Source organism: Carassius gibelio, chromosome B19, assembly GCF_023724105.1.
Source record: "Carassius gibelio isolate Cgi1373 ecotype wild population from Czech Republic chromosome B19, carGib1.2-hapl.c, whole genome shotgun sequence".
Classification (NCBI taxonomy): domain Eukaryota; kingdom Metazoa; phylum Chordata; class Actinopteri; order Cypriniformes; family Cyprinidae; genus Carassius; species Carassius gibelio.
In genome coordinates, this window is record NC_068414.1 from 405603 (window position 1) to 426888 (window position 21286).

A 21286-nucleotide genomic window follows, 5' to 3' on the forward strand; every position below is an offset into this window, starting at 1 on the left:
CACACATTGGATGGCCATCTACAGAGATGGCATGACGTTGCAGCAATGCCAACAGACCAGACCCTGCCAGCATACCAGAGTCATGCTTCTTTCCCTCTGTTAAAATATATTTTTAAATTCCATAGATGGTAAATTATTCAGACATGCCTACAGGGCCGTACAGATGGGCAATCAAACCATTAGGGATGGCTACAGCCTGGCATTTTAGACTGTGGATGCGTTTGTGTCCATTATATAGGATCCTCTGTGTTACACCTGGTCTGGCAATGGGTCGTACAGTGCCATCAATAAACCCAAAGCAATTTTTCAGAGGGGCTCCCATTTGGAGGATGCAGTCAGCATAGTTTCTCAATGCTACAGGGTTCAGTATGTTTACATTCCACTGCGTTATCCTGTGATGATGTGCAGAATATATAAAGTCCAACACGGAGTTTGTGGCCATGCACAGGACTGGGACTTGTCGGTGACCAAACCTTTGCATCGTGTCACTGTACCGGCAAGGGTATGCCAGCCTCTCAAGGAGCATACAGAGCACCCCGACTCCTCCCACAACACTTCTCTGATCACAAATGATCTCATTGGGAATCCCGAGAACATCTACCAGAACTGGTAGGTCACATTTTCTGACACGAAATTCATTTAAGCATTCGTTTTCCTCCATGTAATTAAGATTAAAAGGCAAGTATTGCTTACATGGTAAATCTAGGTTTTTAGACTTATTTGCATCATACAATATTAAAAACTCCTCTTCTGACAAAAGATTGTCATTTAATGCCAAAAGCAATCCTTCTCTTGCTTTTTTAAATGAAATTTTTTTGTATCTCAATAAATGGATTAATGGCGCGTTGCGCTGTCCTGTTTACCGTTGCTTAGTAAGTTTAACGTTCTTGGCTACGGCGGTACGGCAAACTTCCTTTCGCTGTAGCCGTTCCATTCACAGCTGTTGCTTAAAGTCCCTAGTGTTGATGCAGTACGGTAGGTTGCGCTGTCACAAGAAACTAGGGTCCTAAAACTGCGGTCCAGAAACTGCAGCCTCCGGTAGTGCAGTAATACTCTTCTCATTTGCTCTGCGTCTCGCACTCTCCAGTCCAGCTGGAGGCGCTAAACACATTCGTTTGTTTGACAAACACCAGTAAACCTCAGAGGAAGATTAGTTTCCAGGCTCAGGCATTGAGATTGTGTAGTGGAGCTTTTAAGACATCGCCTGTCTCAGCTATTCAGGTAGAGGTAGGAGAGATGAGGAGACGGCATATAATAGCAAACTACTGGGTTAACTTGCAGGAGCATAATGACTCCCACAAAAGAAGTGTTGAAGGAATGCTGGAGGAAAGAGGGAAGTAAAAAGGACAACTTTGGTTATTTGGGGAACAAAACAGCAAAAGGGCTTGGGGTATCTGATATGAAAATCAGCTCTTCAATAGTACATCCAGTCATAGCCCCATGGAAGATGAGATGTCCCGAGGTAGATTGGTATTTGTTAGAGGTGAAAAGGAAAGAAGAAAGTGCTGATCTGGTTGGGGTGTTTAATGATTATATTACTGAAGTATATAAAAACTTTACTCAAATATATTCAGATGGCACTAAGAACCCTGAAACAATGGGTGTGGTGGTTCCAGCAAGAGGAAAAGAAATCAATAGAAGAACATCTAATTATTTAGCAGTATGTACAGTGGAGATGGTGGCAATTTTAGTTGCTTTACATTGGGTGGAAAAAGCAAAAATTAGCAGAGTCATAATATGTTCAGACTCAGCTTCAGCTCTAGTTAGTTTAATATCGTTCCATTCAAGTCGACAGGATATTTTATTTGAAATTCTCTATTCAGTTACAAGAATAACACACCAAGGTGGACTGGTTACTTTTTTTTGGGTTCCGGCGCACATAGGAGTGGAGGGCAATGAAAAAGTGGACAAGGTTGCAAAGAAGGCATTAAAGAAGGAACATGTAGAAATGCAAATAAGAATCAGTAAAGCAGAAGTAAAATGTATAATCTGGGAAAAAATTAACCAAAAATGGCAAGCAATATGGGATAGTGAGGAGAAAAGAAGACATTTATACTATATCCAAAAGAGTATTAAAGTAAATAAGATAGGAGGTGGAGATAGAAAAGAGGAAACGGTACTTACGAGACTAAGGCTGGGACACTGTGCTCTAAATAAAACATTAAGAATGGTGGGGAAACATCAGACGGGTATGTGTGAGGAATGTCAGGAAGAGGAATCGGTGGAACATGTAATTCTACATTGTAGGAAATATCAGAGGGAGATATTTCCTTTTTTTCTTCTTTTTTTTTTCTTGATATTATAGATCAGTGGTTCTCAAACTTTTTAGCCAGCGACCCCTAAACTAACATCAACGAGAAGTCGCGACCCACTACCACAGAATACACAAACAATAAACAAATAAAAAAGTTGTTTTAAATCCACATCCACGCTTGTGCAAGCTTGTTTGCACCACAGAATAAAAAATAAAAAAGGTAATTGTGATTTTATATAATTTATAATTTAATAACTCGCACTGCAAGTTTATATTTCACAATTATGAGAAACCAAGTCAGAATAGCTAGATTTAAACTCGCAATTTTTAGATAAAAAAAAAAAAATCGCAATTATCTTTCAAATGTCTTCTTACATGGCGGAAACAAACTTCCATCATATTTACTGTATTTAGGCTTACCTTTCAGTGGGATGGGTGCACAAAAGCGTAATCTGTGGCCTGATGTTGGATATGGCTACTCGCAGATCATCCTCAACATCAAGACGTGATCTGTATTTATTTTTCATGTACGTAACGGCGGAAGGGTCTGCTCGCACAAATAAGTAGAGCCAAACGGAAGCAGTACATCCATTGCCACACCGGATAACTCCCTGTATTCTTCTGCTACTGCGATCCAAAATTCAGGCAGTGTGGAACTGGAAAATAAAGTTTTTAATGTCCGATCACTGGACAGCTCCAGCAAAGCATCTTCCAGTTTTGTGGGCAGATTAGTCTTAGTTTCGGTGAATGGTTGCCGTATCCAGTCATACAGTTCTGGTTGCGTCTCTTTTGGAAAATACTTATGGAATTGTTCCAAAAGGCCGTGGAGATGACCAGTGATGTGTGTTTTCAGGCTGCCTAGACTCAGTCCATTCTCCTCCAGATGTTCATCCAGCTCAGGAAACATCTCCACATTACCTTGTTCAATTCGCTCAGCCCATCTTTCAAGCTTTTTCACAAATGCATCAATTTTCTAATTCAATACAGGCCAAATAAGCAAGTTTCGATAACCAATCTGGATCTGTCAGGTGGTGCGCGAATTCAGATTTAGATTCTTTCAACAACGAGTGCACTTCCTCACGCAGTTCGTAAAGCTGGCCGAGTGCCTTCCTGCGAGATAACCACCGGACTTCGGTATGAAACAGCAGCACTTCGTGATGCGAGCCCATCTCGTTGCAAAGGGTGGCTAGCAGTCTACTGGTTACTGGACGTGATTTTATGTGATTTACAATTTTGATTGCACCTTTGAGAAACACTGTTAAGCTCACTATCAAGTGCTTTGCTAGCAAGAGACTCACGGTGAATGAAGCAGTGCGTAAACTTAACATGAGGAGCCACTTCTAAAACCTTTGCCTTGAGTCCCTTGTTTTTACCTACCATTGCACCTGCACCATCAGTACATACGCCAACACAGTTATCCCATGAAAGTCGCATCTCTTTTAGTCTGGTGTCCAGCTTGTTGAAAATGTCACTGCCGGTACAAGTCCCCTCCAGCACTGAGCAGAAGAGCATTTCCTCGTGCATTTTTCCATCAAATGTGTATCTGATGAATGCCAGCAACTGAGAAGAATTAGACACATCGGTAGATTCGTCGACCTGTAACGCATATTTCTTTCCATTTAACCTATTAATCAATTGACTCTTAATGTCTTTTGAAATATCATGAATACGGCGAGCTATCGTGTCATTCGACAATGGGACAGTCATAAGCTCATTTGCAATTTTCTCACCATGCATGGCCCGACACATAGCCACAGCTGCGGGCTTAATCAAGGTTTCCCCGATCGTGTGTGGCTTTTTGGACTGTGCTATCAGGTATGCCACCTTATAAGATGCCTTCAGAGCATTAGCAGTAATTTGGGTTTGTTGTGCGAGTGTGCGTTTTTGAATCTGTAATTCCTTTTCTTTTCTGCGAAAAAAGTCTATAGGGTTTTCAACACAAGCAGGGTGTCTTGTCTCCAAATGTCTTCATACTTTCATGGGCAAGCACTTCTGAACAGATTACACACTGAGGATGGTCCACATCGTTGACAGTAGAGCAAGTGAATCCATACTTTATGAATTCCTCTTGATATTTCCGACGTTTCCTACATTGGTCAGAAGGGGTCTTGCTCTTGTGTTTTGTAGAAGTACACGGTTCAGATGATTCAGGCAGACTGTCCACAATTTTCTCAACATTTTTAACCTTGCGAATTACAATTTTATCCATTCTTGCAGGTTCCACGTGCAGTTGCGTGCAGTATTGATAACTAGCGATCAGTCGCCGCACGGTGACGTCATATCTTAGAGTCACGAAATTATATTTAATTTTTTTAAAAACCTTCTAATCAGTTCTGTCTTTAGAAGAAAAAAAAAATTTCTTTGTAATCTTATTTTTTTAGTATTTAAAAATATTTTTTGTAATCAGAAAATACAGAATTATTTCAAAACAAACTCGTGACCCCTTGAAATCATGGGTCGCGACCCCCAGTTTGAGAACCACTGTTATAGATTACTGTAAACCTACTGACTGATCCACACTCCGGAACAGAAGGTGGCGGTAATGCACCATTAAACTGGATGCCAACCGCCAATCGCCGCGCTCTTTGTTGTTGTTCTGTCGGCATGCTGCCTTAACACAAACAGTTAGAAACGTTTCTTTTAAGAGAAAAATACAGTTTCTTAATCAGATCAGTAAATAGGCGTACATGTAATATTTTCATCTTCACAGTCGTCTAAGTTTTGAATCACGCAGGAATATCTGGAGGAGTATCAGCTGAACTGAGATCTGCTGCTGTGAAAATGATGTTTGTTAAAGAGGAGAGAGAAGAGGACACGAGTGAACCAGAAACCTGGAGAATAAAACACGAGGAACCAGGAACATGGGGAATAAAACCAGAGGAACAAGAAACCTGGAGAATAAAACACGAGGAACAAGAAACCTGGGGAATAAAATTTGAGGAACCAGAAAAATGCGGAAAAGAAGACGAGGGACCAGAAACCGTGAGAATAAAACACGAGGAACCAGAAACATGGAGCATAAAACCAGAGGAACCAGACACCTGGGGAATAAAACACGAGGAACCAGAAACCGTGAGAATAAAACACGAGGAACCAGAAACCTGGAGAATAAAACAAGAGGAACCAGAAACCTGGAGAATAAAACAAGAGGAACCAGAAAGAGGTTGGTGTTAATTCTTCATTTATCTTTAATGTCTGTTTGTGGTAATGTTACATTTAGGTTCACAGAGTTTTACTTATCTGGTGTTTTGGGGCCCTGCCGTATGTGTGTGTGTGTGTGTGTCTAAATAAATATATATATATATATATATATATATATATATATATATATATATATATATATATATATATATATACATATCTACATACAGACTAAAAAATGTTGGGTTAAAACTAACCCAACTATATAGCCCCTTCCCAAAATCCTGTTGGGTTAAAAGATACCCAACAGTTGAGTTAATTATTCATATTAACATCAGTAGTTTTATTCAAATTTACTTAATACAACCATATTTTGAAGCAACTTCGTTGTAAATTACAGATTTAATTTTAATATGCATATAACACATTTACAAATGTATTTTACAATATTTTATTTAAATGTAGAAGAATGTGTAAAAATACAACTGACATTTTCAAGATGTACAAATGTGTCAATTCATATCAAAACACACATATGTGCAAATACAGTTCACAGCTGTGGCATAATGTTTAGAGAGTTGGACCTGTAACATTAAAGTCGCAGGTTTGAGTCTCGGTGCTGGCAGGAGTTGTAGGTGGGGGAGAGTGTATGAACAGTGCTCTCTTTCACCCTCAATACTCATGACTGAAGTGCCCTTGAGCAAGGCACTGAACCCCCAGTTGCTCCCTGGGCGCTGGATCTATAGCTGCCCACTGCTCCGGGTGTGTGTGCACTTGGATGGGTTAAATTCAGAGCACCAATTCTGGCAAATGTTACGACTTTCAAATAAAATGAATATAAAATATAATAATAAAACAAAAATAATCATAAAATCAAGTAATAATAATATATTATACTGCTGGAACTACTTAAGAAAATTTTTTTTTACTGATTAGGTAGTAGATGTCATATACAAAGAAAAGTTTGAAGCACAGATCGACTGCTTGTAGTATCGTCTTCTGGTCTATAGCCTGCTGTTTAAAAATAATAAAAACTTTTAATAAAATAATATAACAATAAAAAGTCTTCCTTGTCACCAAGCACCAGGACATGTGGATTTTGGCTTGTCTCATGATTCAAGTACAGCACTAATTAGTGCCAACCTTAAAAGAATTTAAAAAAAAAGTTCAGTTAACATGCATTGTGAGGATATTTCATTGATACACTTACTTTACAAATGAGTGAATTTAAATGAGTTAAAAGCTATAGCGAATTTAAATTGGTTAAAGTGACAAATCACCCAAAAAATAAAATTCTGTCATAATTGTTTTTTCTAAATATCTTCTTGGAACAATTTGTATTGTACAACTTGTGTCTTATACAAAATAAATAAAGGTGATTTGACTACACAGGGCACTGTAATTTTAAGTTTTGCTTTTACTTACAGGTTTAATGTCAATGAAGGACCGTTCATTTCCGTGTATGATGTGCACACCATTTTTCCATTTGTGTGGTATGGTGCAGATGGCAGGAAGGGTTTTAACCCGTTATCCAGCACCCCCCATTATGGGACTCACAGCTGAATGTGCTCTACTTCACTTTCAATTGTAACAACTTCCTACTTCAGTGTGCTACAAACATAATTTTGTTAATAATGCTCAAAAATATTAAAGGTTATAGACACTGAAGTGCATGGATTTTTTTTTTTTTTTTTTTGTACCACACTTAAATATTTTTTTATTTGATATAAAAATACATGAAATGAGTCCTGGAGCAATCTTAGAAAAGTAATGGGTTGAAAGTCACATGTCTCATGAGTTTCTATTTCAAATCTGAATAAGATATCATGAAAAATGAGACTCCTGCAAATATTTTTGAATTACGATGCAAATAAGTGCTGATGGCCACTTATACAGATGGTAATAACACAAAGTAAATAATCCACTCTCTCTATTCATATAGATGCATTCACTTTGATAGCCGTTATCATGCAGTAATAGCGAGCTGATTTGGGCTGATTTGCACTCAAACAGATGGTAATCATGCAGATACATTCACATTCAACATAAAACACACATATATAAAAACTGTTGAAAAATAAAAGAAAGAAAAAGGTGATCGCTATAAATTCCGCCTCCATCAGCTGACAGGTGCATCAGAGCGCATCACGAGGGAGCGCCAAACTTAAAAATATACTATCTTTCGTTCATTCTTTTTTCCGGTGGATCGTCTCATTCTGTTTGTGACACTGTACGCTACTAAACCATGCCATTTATTTTACTACCAAGACAGTTTCTGACCGTGAGTTATTCCATAACGGACACAAGCAGTTCTGTCGCTGAAGAACTGAAACTAAAACAAAGTAATTATGATCCATATTACAACGTTATTGTTTCGTTGGACTAAACGTGCTTCATGAGATGTCGTTCAGTGGACCCTTACCTTTCTAATTAAACCGGGATTCACAGCTGTGGATGTGTTTATGACTAGTTATATTACTAGTGTTGTCACGATACCAAAATTTCGATACCGATACCTAGTCAAGAATTGCGATTTCTATACTTTTTCGATACTTTTCCTGTAAAGGGAAAATACATTCTCAAATATCATTGATGTGCTTTATTTTAAAACCGGGACAACATTCTAATCATATAAAACACTAATAAATTAACATATGAACAGCACATATATTAAACATTTGAACAAAATATGAAATATCAAAATATAAAAAATAAAATAGAGCAATGACATTCAAGGTAAAGAAAAAATACATTTAGCAGCATAATCTCTGTTATCATTAGAAACATAAGAGTAATAAATTTATCTTGATTCTGAACTTGGAAATAAAAAATATGAACAGCAATTATATTAAACAATGTTTCTGAACTCAGAAGATTAAATGTCAAAAGATAAATAATATCAATTAAAGCAATGGCATTCAAGTAAAAAAAAAAAAGCAAATAAAATTTAGCAGCAATATCTCAGATATTGTAACTTATTCTGAATTTCTGTCAGTTGTGCAACCTTTTCTTTCAGAGGAGAAAACTCAGCCAGTGAGCTTTAATGAGCATCATCTTTATTGAGCATCATCTTTTTCTACCAGCCATGGACCGGCGGCCACAGTATCACTTGTGCTCGCACGTGCAGCCTAGTGATGCGTGGGTCGGGGTTTTTTCAACCCGCGGGTCCTGCTTTTATGAAATAATTTGGCCCGTCCCAGCCCGCAAATAAATTAACATTTCTTTACCCACCCCGACCCGCGCATCGGGGACATCACGGAAGATACGTTGCTACTAGACTCATATTTCTCGTTCACTGAAGCTCCTCCCTCCACAGCAGCGCGCGAGTAGACTCAGCGGAGCGTGAGCTCGGCGCTATTAGCAGCGCATGCACAGCTCTTGAACAAGCCGTTTCATCCTGTCAAAGAGTAACTCAAGTGTGACGGAGCATGTGATTTGTTGAATGTAGTGAACGAATCCGCCCTTCACTGAACAAGATCGAGAGATCTTCTCATTCATGAAAGAGTTGAATGAACTGATACATCTGGTTTATAAACGAAATGAATGAGTATACAGGGTCAGTGAGCCAAGCATGTAAATCTCGATCAGCAATCAGCAGATACAAAGCACAGTTATAGGTGCTGTGCAGATATGCTCGTTTTCATATTAAGCATACAGAACATAACTCCACGTTTAATCCCAGATTAATGTGAATATTATGGACTGTCTGACCAAACAATTAAAATGTTAATTATGCAAGAAAACCCTGTGCTTTGTTCATCTGACCAACTTATTTAAACTATTTAATGCGATTATGCACACATTTTAGTAAAGCCACTAATACAGCCATCTCGCTGTAGTGCTTTTTTGCTTGCGTGAGGAGAAAACACAGACCTCCGTAAGCACTGGACGCGTGCGTTGCACACACCAACATTAAATACGTCATGTCAACGCAGTCATTCTTTGAAGTATCAATACTAATAAATTTAGGTATCATGACGTTTTTAATTTCCGAGAATCGCGATACTTTTGAAGTATCGGTGCACCGTGCAACACTAGTAATTACGACGGATCTGGTATGTACAGCGTTTCCATAGCTCATGTTTTGATGTGTACTGCTTACACAAATGTAGCAAATACAGTCTTTATAAGCTTTCCATTGAAAAACAGCGATCTGTCTTCGATGCTTGAGGCTTAGATCTTTATAATGATATATAGATTGTCAAGATTAAATTTGTTCCGTTTCATTTAATCTATTCATAAACACTGACACGTTCAAGCTGAGGGGCGTTCAGCACGAGGACGTCTCAGTGCTGGCTAACAGGTTAAAGACTATTTCTGCACGAAGGCCTTTAAATGACAAAGGTACAGAGAAAGCACAAGTAAAAGAAAAAAAAAAAACTAAGCTTACAGTTTACATTTTTACAGTCTTTGTGGGAATCTACTATCATTCGCACTAAGAGACAGACTAAACCAGTTTTCACTCCCTCCAGAAAATTTGTGCCAATATTTGCGGCTAATGTGAGTGAATTTTACCACCCTTTAACTGATTTGGGCTTGAAGGGAGGAACAAAAGTACACTGTAAATGAAAGGAAGCTTTGTCGGACGGAATGCGGCAATACACTTATTTCACCTCATCTTTGGAAGTCATAAGTCTAAGTAAAATTGAAAACTAATGTATCATTAATTTAAACAGGTTACATACCTTGAAATGTTTCAATTAACAGGCAAAAATTCTATTGTTGCAATTATTTCTTCACAAAAAAGTCTATTGTCTAAAACATAAGTATAAACACATTTAGCAAAACACATTAATTTACAATCGATCTGATTCTCTGGGGAAAACAAACGGACTAAAGGGAAACAAAAAAAAATGTACGTATCAGACACATACTTAATGTTATAACCGTTATCATACGATTATATTAACAGTTACTTACCCTTCATAATCAGGCAGGCTGAAGCTGATGTCTGCGCTGAGTCTCTGACTCGACCGTTAAAATTTGAACCGGAGTGAAGCGGGAAACACATTTAACCCAACAGTTGGGTTATAACTAAAAATGACCCAACAAATGTTAAGATAACCCAACACATTGACCCAATATTTGTAACCCAACGGTTAGGTTAAAAAAACAACCCAACCTTTTTTAGTGTGTGTATGTGTGTATATATATATATATATATATATATATATATATATATATACATATTTACACAGTGCCCTCCACAATTATTGGCACCCCTGTTTAAGATGTGGTCATGGACTTCTAAGAATTCTCCTTTTTTTTTTAAAACAACATAGAACCCAAATGCAAAAAAAGAGAAAATTCCATCCTTTTATTTAAGTACATTATTTTGATGGTAAAACAAAAATCACACATTTAAGAAAAAAAACCCACTTGAAATCATGTGTCCCACAATTATTGGCACCCCTGATGTTAATATTATGTACAACCCCCTTTTGCCAACAAGACAGCCCTTAATCTCCTCCTATAACATTTCACAAGATTGGAGAACATCGAGAGAGGGATCTTTGACCATTCTTCTTTGCACAATCTTTCTAGATCATTGAGTGTCCTGGGTCCTCTCTTATACACTCTCCTTTTTAGCTCGCCCTACAGGTTTTCGATTGGGTTGAGGTCTGGGGACTGAGATGGCCATGGGAGGACCTTGAGTTTGTGACTGCTGAACCATTTTTGTGTAGATTTTGCCACATGTTTGGATCATTATCCTGCTGAAAGACCCAATGACGACCCATCTTCAGCTTTCTGGCAGAGGCCATCAGGTTTTTATTTAAAATGTCCTGGTAGTTCAAAGCATTCATAATGCCGTGCACCCTAACATGGTTCCCAGGGCCTTTGGAAGAGAAAAAGCCCAGCAGCATCACAGATCCTCCACCATACTTCACGGTGGGCTTTTCGGCATACTCATCTTTTGTTTTTTGCCAGACCCACTTAGAGTGTTTGTTGCCAAAAAGCTCAATCTTAGTCTCATCTGACCAAAGCACACGATCCCAGTTGAAGTCCCAGTGCCGCTTAGCAAACTCCAGACATTAATGTTTGTGAGTGTTCGTGAGAAAAGGCCTTTTCCTTGCACGCCTCCCAAACAGCTTGTTGGCATGTAGAGAGCGTCTGATGGTTGTTTTGGAGACTTTGTTACCCCAAGATGCCACTCTTTGATGCAATTCTGTGACAGTGAGCTTAGGATTTTTTTTTTACTTTTCTTACCATCATCCTCACTGTGCGTTGTGGGAAGAAACTTGGGACCTCTTCCAGCCTTGTTTTTCACTGTTCCAGTTGTTTTAAACTTCTTAATGATTCCTCTGACTGTAGATATGGGCAAGTTAAGGCGAGTGGCTATTTTCTTGTAGCCATTGCCTGACTTATGAAGGTCGACACACATTTGACTTACTTGAATGGTGTGTTCTCTTGTCTTTGCCATGTTGACAAAGGGGTAAGAGTATTAGGCCTCTGTGTCACGTCATATTTATACCCCAGGTCATGAATTATTAATTAAAAGTTCCTAGATACCCTGACCAACTTTAGCAACTACAGAAAATATATATATATATATATATATATATATATATATATATATATATATATATATATAAAAATCAATTAAAATGTTCAGCGGAACTGTTAGGGGTGCCAATAATTGTGGGATATATGATTTCAAGTTTTTTTTTTGTTTTTTTTTAAATGTGTGATTTTTTTTTTTATTTATTTTTTTTAACCACCAAAGTAATGTACTTAAATAAAAGGTTGGATTTTTTTCATTTTTTTGCATTTTGGTTCTATGTTGTTTAAAAAAAAGGATAATTTTTACAAGTCCACGACCACATCTTAAACAGGGGTGCCAATAATTGTGGAGGGCACTGTATCTATATACACACACACAGTAATGACTTAAGTATGATTACACTGTAATCGGCACAATCTGTGGATCTATAATATTTGAGCAGCATGGATGTAGCCTACATGTTTGTTTAAAAAAAAAAAAAAAAGTTTATGTATGGTTAGTGAAATATTTCATTTTCGAAATCTGTGTGCAGGACACGGGCAGCCGATCGGCACTGGAAATGCAGAGCTACATGTCTGAGGCACAGATAGCAGGAAGCGATCAGCCATGGGTGTACTGACGCACAAATATAAGAGTCCCTTTTCTGCGCACACTAAAGCTGCGCGAGCTTACTGTTTTACTGTTACCGGTCCGAGCCCTGAACACGAGTAGACCCTGAAGAGATGTTCAGATCAACTTCTCACGTGTTGGATGTGAAACGTGTTTTTTTTTTGTAAAGTGTAGCTTGCACAGAAGTAAATGCACAGAACAAAAAGCTCTGTATAGGATGATTATTTTTATTTTACCTTAAAATTACATCGACTTAATTTGATTTAAAAATCACCTGCTGTAGCACACTGAGAAAAAGTATTTCATTCATCCAATTAAAATAAATTAGGGAAATGATTCACATCTATATTTTTTTTACTTGAGAGAATAGTTATTTATTTTTCATTGGCTCAAGTGAAAAAAATATAGATGTGAATCATTACCCTAATTTTTTTTATTTTATTGGATGAATGGAAACACTTTGAATCTTTGTTTTATTCGCACCAACATTATTTGACTTTAACATTTTGGAATAATCTATTTATATAGCATACTTTTATTTAGTAAAGTATTATTATTATTATTATTATTGTTTAGTAAAGACCTTTTTTTTTATTTAAAACCAAATTTAAAAACTAAAATACTGAATGCTGATCAAGAAACATCTTATTGTGTTAATGTGTGAAATGAATGTGTGTTGATTGTGTTGTTTGGATTGTAGAACTATGCAGTTATTGCCGTTTAAGTTCACATTGTTACAGTTAATCTTTAAATTTAAAGCCAGTTCTCTGTAGTTTCAACCCAATTCAAAAACAAAAGCTAAATGATGATGTTTGTAATGTAGCTGTTAATTTCAGATGGTTGCAATTATTGTTTTCAATAGCTAAAAGCCAGTTTGGCCTATTAAATACCAAATAAACATCTTGTTTATGCACACTTTCCTTCTTTCTTGTTTGTTGCTTAAAGATTAAAAAAAAAAAAAAAAAAAACGGTATCGGGATCGGCCAGTTTGTTTGTAAAAAATCGGAATCGGCCATGAAAAATCATGATCGATGCATCCCTACAAGTTACTAGTTACTTTTTAGTTGGCTATATTTAGTTACCAAAAATATTCATATCAAATATCTATGTGCATGGAAAATAGTAACTTTGAACAAAACCCCCTTTTATCTTATTGACAAAGTATGTTAATTAGTGGTCATTATACAGGGATTTCTAACTTCAATACCTGGTTGGATAGGAGTGGTTAAAGGGGTCCTATTATGCTCTTTTACAATGTCTTGTACACATTATTTTTACATTATTACAATACCTTTCTCACCAGCTTTTTGATGAAGACCTGCCTTCCGAAAAACAAAATGTTTTGTGATTGGTTAGCTGTCCCAGTGTGTTGTGATTGGTGAACAGCTCAGACGGTTTTTCAGTACTGTTCACCCCTTGCCAAAACAGCAAGTTCCTTCTGATAAGGATGGCGTCAATATTGTCATATAAATTTGATATTGTTTTGGAAAACAATGCTGTAGTCTAAACAAGCTGTTTATTGTAGTAAAAAGGGATTAAAAAAATAAATGGTTCACTTTGGAGTGGACTTTGAGATTTGTAACTTTGTAGATCTTAGTTATACCCAAACATTCACACTAGACACTGACTAAAATTCAAAAAGTGAAAAAGCATAATAGAATGTTATAATATTTTGCATGCTTCACATTATAGTGCGGAGTGCATAAAAATAAGGCTGTAGGGCGAATTTATCATCCAAAGTGGTTCTCACGTAGTACTTCTATGTCATCACCACATAGTGTGTGTTATAAGTTAAGACTATGTGAGAAACACTTTGGATGATAAGTTCACTCTGTCGTCTTGTTATTATTTTCATACACACTGCACTATAATGTGATGCATGCAAAATACATAGTTTTGGCCGTTAAGTCTCCATCCACAAACAGACGTACATCGTCTGCAGATATAAGGTATGGCATTGCATTTTAACAAGTAATCTGAATGGCCTATATATGTGCAATATTATAATATAATTTTGTCTTTACTTTATTTGTAATGCCAAGAAAGAGTTAATCTCTCACGTATGAGAAGAGCACGTGGCCGTGTACCAGCCATTAAATGTGTGAGACACCAATTCCTCATTATCTATCTCTTTCATTTCATTGATTGAGTCAAAGCGTTACAACTTCTTCAGCAATTATACAGGATCTAATCTAATTTAACCCATCCAAAGTGCACACACACACACACACTGTGAACACACCAGGAGCAGTGGGCAGCCATTTATGCTGCAGTGCCCAGGGAGCAGTTGGGGGTTGCTCAAAGACACCTGGTGGACACCTGGTGGTATTGCCGGCCCGAGACTCGAACCCACAACCCTAGGGTTAGTAGTCATACTCTGTAACGACTAGGCCACAACTTTCCATTATGAAACTGCCTGGAGGAGGACATGTGTCTATATCGTCCTAATGTGCGGTGAGAAGGAAAGTTTGAGTAGCTAAAACTTTTTTTTTTTAATCTGAACTACAAATGCCCTAGATATTGTTTTGAAAGTGTTTTAATATTTTATTGTTCATTCACACTTTACATTATCGCTTTATTATTTAACATAAACTGCCAATGAAAAAATTATTCTGAACATTCATTAATCTTAGGTATTCCAATATTTAATAACACATTGTTAAAATTGAAAGTTGCAACTGTGTTATTTAATGAGCTAACATGAACTAAGACTTAAGATTTTTTAACAAAGATTAATAACATCTATATCAAATGTAGCTATTGTTCATTGTTTAGCTGTGCATTTATTGAATGAGCACTATGCGATGTCCGAACTGATTACGCTATATTTTATGTATTGCACTGTATTTTATGTAAAATCATTTTCTATTTTTAAACTGTTTTAAATTCATTTTAAGTCAATTTTTAAATCATTTTCATTTTCAAGTTCTTAAATTGCTTGTTTTATTTTTGTGATTATTTTTCGTCATGACATTCTTTTTGAATTACCATTGTGTATGAAATGTGCTATAAATAAACTTGCCTGGACTTGTCTTGAATGTTAATGCATTAACTAAGGTTAACTAATGAGGTCTTACTGTAAAGTGATACCTATTGGTTTTTATAGTTCTTTTGAACTTTAATGTGTAAAACATTTAACTTTTATATATTTTTCTGTATTGCTTTGTTTTAAATGTCTAGTTATTTTTGTTATAAGAAAGTTATTTAACATGTTATACTTTATTATGATCACTTTTTAAAACAAAATTTCAATACCATGATAATACAGTATTCTAGGGGTGTAACGGTACGCAAAAATCACGGTTGGGTACGTACCTCAGTTTTAAAGTCAAGGTTCGGTTCATTTTCGGTAGAGTAAGGGAAAGAAATGCAAACATTAAACTGCAGTTTGTTTATCACTATAAACTTTTTTTTAACTAGTTGTTTACACTTTAAAAAAATACTTTTTAATAAAATTTATATAAAATAAAAAAAGTGCAGCATCAACAGTTTCAGTTTTTAGACCTGCTCAGATTTCATTATTGCATTGGACCGATCAGAATTAAGAGCAAAGGTCTGCTTAAATGCCGACGGGAGCGGCGTTTGAATTACAATCGTTTTTTTTCTTAGTTGTAGTGATGTTCACACTCGCTTGATGCCTTTTGAAAACATTAGGACAGTGACACACTGGCATATTGCACCTGTCAAACATAGTCTATTTTGCCGTCAATACTGTTGAGGGTGTCCTTTATCAGTAGGCTTTATATTTATGCTCAACATGAAGTATAGATATCGTTGTTGTGAAGACAAGATCCTGGTCTTTCGGCAGCCTCCCTCTATGTCACTTGAGCCCCTTTCACACTGTACGTCGGTCCTGCAATATTTCCGGAACATTGCCGGGTCGCCTTCTGTGTGAAAGCAACCACGTCCCGGGATTGATTACCGAATTGAACCCGGGTTGGGGACCTAGTAACATTGCGGGGTTCGACCCGGGACGAGCGCTGTGTGAACAAAAGCCAGATCTAATTCCGTGTTGAAGTGATGCACGCGACTCTTTTACCGGCTGTTTTGAAGGAAGATCAACGTTTGCTACGAAAACATATGTGCAAACTGTAATGAAACAGAGATCAGTTAGTTCCTCACTTTCCGCGCTGACGCCGAGGTCATTTGCTTGCTTGAGTGAAAGTATAACGTGTCTAGCGTTGTCGACTCGTACATTACACGTCACGCGCTGATGTCACGTCTCGTTACAGGATCTTCAAGGGTTGTGTTTGAAAGCACGCACATATCCCGGGTCATCACTGGCATTGTGAAAGTGCAAAATCTAGCGACCAGGGAACAATTGCAGGAACACTTTACTCCTGTATTTGCCGGAAAGGCAGTGTGAAAGGGGCTCTACAGTAGCAGCAGCACAGCGCTGCGTCAGGCATGGTTCTTGTGTGTAAAGACACAGAAAACGCGAAGCAGCCGCCACACAACTGACACGCAGCAGAAACGCCACGCTCACACAACGCAGCCAGTGTGTCACCGGCCTTAGAATCAGCTGCAGGGCTTCCGCCACTTAATATGTTCGTTTGGAAACACGAAAATTTACCTATGTTCCGCACACAAAATAATGCATTCGGTCATTCGCTACACACGTGCTACGTACCGAAAACCCTGTACCGAAATGGTCCGGTACGAATACACGTACCATTACACCCCTACCATATGCCGTGATAAAAGCATTATCAATTAACTGCAACAGGAAAATTTGATACCGGAATGGCCACAGTAAAAGGCCACTCTAAAGTGTACAGTTTTATCACATAGCATAATGCCACAGATGTCAAAAGTTTTTAGGGAGCATGAAGTTGAGCAAGGCACCAAACCCCCAACTGATCCCCAGGCGCCGCAGCTTAAATGGCTGCCCACTGCTCTGGGTGTGTGTTCATGGTTTGTGTGTGCACTTTGGATGGGCTAAATGCAGAGCACGAATTCTGAGTATGGGTCATCATACTTGGCTGTATGTCACTTTCACTTTTTCACTTAAGATTGTCTGAAACCAGCCATCCGAAGAGCTGCTGCAACAATCAGTTTGCATAACCAAAGAATTTCTGCACAAACTCTCAAAAGCCTTATCAGGGTAGCTCATCTGCAGGTTCATCATCCTCATTGTGGTCTTGACCTGGCTGCAGTTCGTCATCGTAACTGACTTGAGTGGGCAAACTCACATTCGATGGTGTCTGGCACTTTGGAGAGGTGTTCTCTTCACGGATGAATCCTGATCTTCACTGAACAAGTGTAGCATATGAGCAGTTCATTAATTAATTGGTTCTGAATTAATGAATCATGGCTTGAATCTAAAACAATGCACATTCCTTATGAAACCCAAAGCTTTTAGCCTCTGAACTCATGCATGTAAATCAAACTCTCTGCAAGCTGAATGACCGGCCTGGTCCCAGCATGGCTGGGTTTAAATTTCTTATGACCCCCTGGAGTGTTAACAGACATTCCACACGAGTCACGTGAGCAGCTCCAGAGAGATTACGAACTCTCTGCACCTTTATACACACACACACACACACACACACACACACACACACACACACACACACACACAGGCATGAACCAAGTCGCTCCATAAGAAGACTGACACAAAGTTCTCAGCGCACTTTGTCTGAGAGAACGTCTTGTTTCATGGCTCCTAAGGGAGCTTTTATCTCCGTTTTTCTTTTCTTTCCTTTACTAAGTTTTATTCTCATATTCGCCTCTTCCTCCATGAGGGAGACGAAATCGGAATAATTTCTTTGGTAATTTCACGTTCGGTTAACCTTTAAAACTTCGCACGAGTCTGCTCGCCCTGGAAGACACAAGAGAACATGTCCAGCTCCAAAAGAACAGTCACAAAGACAACCACATGCAAGTATTATTTTCTATAGAGATTTAAATACTGCTTATGGTTGTCTATTCCCTTTTTCCCATATTTACTCTTTGTGAATCGTAGTTCGGTGTATTATTATTTCACCATTAAAATCCAATATATATTCCTGATTGCTTCTGTCTAAAATGCTAACATCACAAAGTCAATGGAATGTTTGAACTTAGCTACAAAGCTTATTTGTTACTTTTCATTAACCTAAATTTTGTAAGGACAGGAGAATAGTTTCATGGCCAGAAACAATTTTCCTGGAATGATAAGAAGTGATAACATTATTAAAAGTTGATAAGTTAATCTTACGGCCGTTTTAAATTCACTCTAAAAAACAATGATGCTTCAAAATATGCAGAGGGCATTGAAAAAATAACATCATGTTGATTTTATGTTTATCAAGTTGTCCCCATTCAATCTGAAGCAAAGAAAATTAATCGTGGACTTACAGATGTTAAACATTGAAGTTTTTAACAAGTTACCAGTTTTTAACAAGTTACCAAAAATAAATAATTTTTACTTTTGTTTCAGAGTTAATTGAAGAAAAAGAGGAGAATGAAGAATCAAGTGAAGTTGAGGAAAAAAATCACGTCAAAACTGATGGAACACCTTTGAGTTTCTCTCAAAGCAAACAGAAAGATTTAAAGAAAAAAAGAGCAAAGAAGTCCTTCAGCTGCACTCAGTGTGGAAAGAGATTCACACACAAAACCGGTTTTGAGTGTCACATGAGAGTTCATGCTGGAGAGAAACCATTCACTTGTGATCAGTGTGGGAAGAGTTTCACACAATCATCAAACCTTAATATACACAGGAACATCCACACTGCAGAGAAGAAGCACGCATGTGTTCAATGCGGTAAAATGTTTTTATGGGTTTCACTTCTGAAGAAACACTTGAAAGTTCATGCAAAGGAGAAACCACATCCATGTTATTTGTGTAGTAAGAGTTTTTTGCCTCTACAAAGTTTGAAAGTACATCAGAAAATACATACTGGTAAAAGAGGGTACATGTGCTTTGAGTGTGAAAAGACTTTTAGTTCAGCAAGCAGTTTAAAAATGCATGAGAGGATTCACACTGGAGAGAAACCATATAAGTGTGCACACTGTGACAAGAGATTCAGTAAATTATCAGGTCAGAAAATACATGAGAGGATTCACACGGGAGAGAAACCATATAAGTGTGCACACTGTGACAAGACATTCAATGATTCATCATCTCTGAAAATGCATGAGAGGATTCACACTGGAGAGAAACATTATAAGTGTGCACACTGTGACAAGACATTCAATGATTCATCATCTCTGATAACGCATGAGAGGATTCACATTGGAGAGAAATATTATAAGTGTGCACGCTGTGACAAGAGATTCAATGATTCTTCATCTCTGAAAACGCATAAGAGGATTCACATTGGAGAGAAACCTTATAAGTGTGCACACTGTGACAAGAGATTCAGTGTGTCATCATATCTGAAAACACATGAGAGGATCCACACTGTAGAGAAACCTTATAAGTGTTCACACTGTGACAAGAGATTCATTAAATCATCAGGTCAGAAAACACATGAGAGGATTCACACTGGAGAGAAACCTTATAAGTGTTCACACTGTGACTGGAGATTCAGTGTGTCATCAAGTCTGAAAATACATGAGAGGATTCACACTGGAGAGAAACCATATAAGTGTTCACACTGTGACAAGAGATTCAGTGATTCGACACATCTGAAAACACATGAGAGGATTCACACCAATGAAACCAAATAAGTAAATGTACTGCATTTATATAGCGCTTTCAACAGATCCCATGGCCATCCAAAGCGCTTTACAAGTTGCCTCACATCTACCCATTCACTCACTCATTCATACACCGACTGAGGTGTCAGCCATTCAAGGCACCATCCAGTTTGCCGGGAGCAGCTGGGGTTAGGTGTCTTGATCAAGGACATGTCAACACTTGGTGGAACCAGAAACCTGCAGAATAAAACACTAGGAGCCAGAAACCTGCAGCATAAAACACGAGGAGCCAGAAACCTGCAGAATAAAACAAGAGGAACTAGAAACCTGCAGAATAAAACACTAGGAGCCAGAAATCTGCAGAATAAAACACGAGGAGCCAGAAACCTGCAGCATAAAACAAGAGGAACCAGAAACCTGCAGAATAAAACACTAGGAGACAGAAACCTGCAGAATAAAACACGAGGAGCCAGAAACCTGCAGCATAAAACAAGAGGAACCAGAAACCTGCAGCATAAAACACTAGGAGACAGAAACCTGCAGAATAAAACACGAGGAGCCAGAAACCTGCAGCATAAAACACGAGGAGCCAGAAACCTGCAGCATAAAACACGAGGAGCCAGAAACCTGCAGCATAAAACACGAGGAACCAGAGACCTGGAGAATAAAACACGAGGAACCAGAGACCTGCAGAATAAAACACGAGGAACCAGAAACCTGGAGAATAAAAGGAGCCAGAAACCTGAAGCATAAAACACGAGGAGCCAGAAACCTGGAGAATAAAACACGAGGAACCAGAAACCTGGGGAATAAAACACGAGGAACCAGAGACCTGCAGAATAAAACACGAGGAGCCAGAGACCTGCAGAATAAAACACGAGGAGCCAGAAACTTTGACAATAAAACTAGAGGAACCAGTAACCTGGAGAATAAAACAAGAAGAACCAGAAACCTGGAGAATTAAACCAGATTCCACAACACACACACACACACACAAATGTTTCTTTACACTCATCATGTAGGTCATTACTAAGATGTATTTGATAGGTTTGTGCGTTGCATAACTGGTTAGCCCTGTTCTGCGATGGTTATGATTTTCTGATTTGTAACTTGGAAATGTTTCTCCTAATTAATGTTCTCAAATAGTCATGGTTTTG

At 37.9% G+C, this 21286-nt stretch overlaps 1 protein-coding gene across 1 annotated transcript; it reads left to right on the forward strand.

Moving 5' to 3' along the window:
* The first annotated feature begins 4827 nt into the window (after positions 1-4827).
* On the forward strand, positions 4828-20801 carry LOC127978783 (zinc finger protein ZFP2-like). Its single transcript, XM_052583683.1, has 2 exons — positions 4828-5417; positions 18928-20801. The coding sequence occupies exons 1-2, from the start codon at positions 5036-5038 to the stop codon at positions 20157-20159; spliced, it is 1614 nt and encodes a 537-aa protein (XP_052439643.1). The 5' UTR covers positions 4828-5035; the 3' UTR covers positions 20160-20801.
* Positions 20802-21286: the final 485 nt, after the last annotated feature.

What these genes read in the sequence shown, in the direction of transcription:
- LOC127978783 (XM_052583683.1), top strand. Translation starts at nt 5,036, where the DNA reads ATGATGTTTGTTAAAGAGGAGAGAGAAGAGGACACGAGTGAACCAGAA. An exon ending in ACAAGAGGAACCAGAAAGAG is followed by an intron (nt 5,418 to 18,927) that starts GTTGGTGTTAAT and finishes CTTTTGTTTCAG; the next exon opens with AGTTAATTGAAGAAAAAGAG.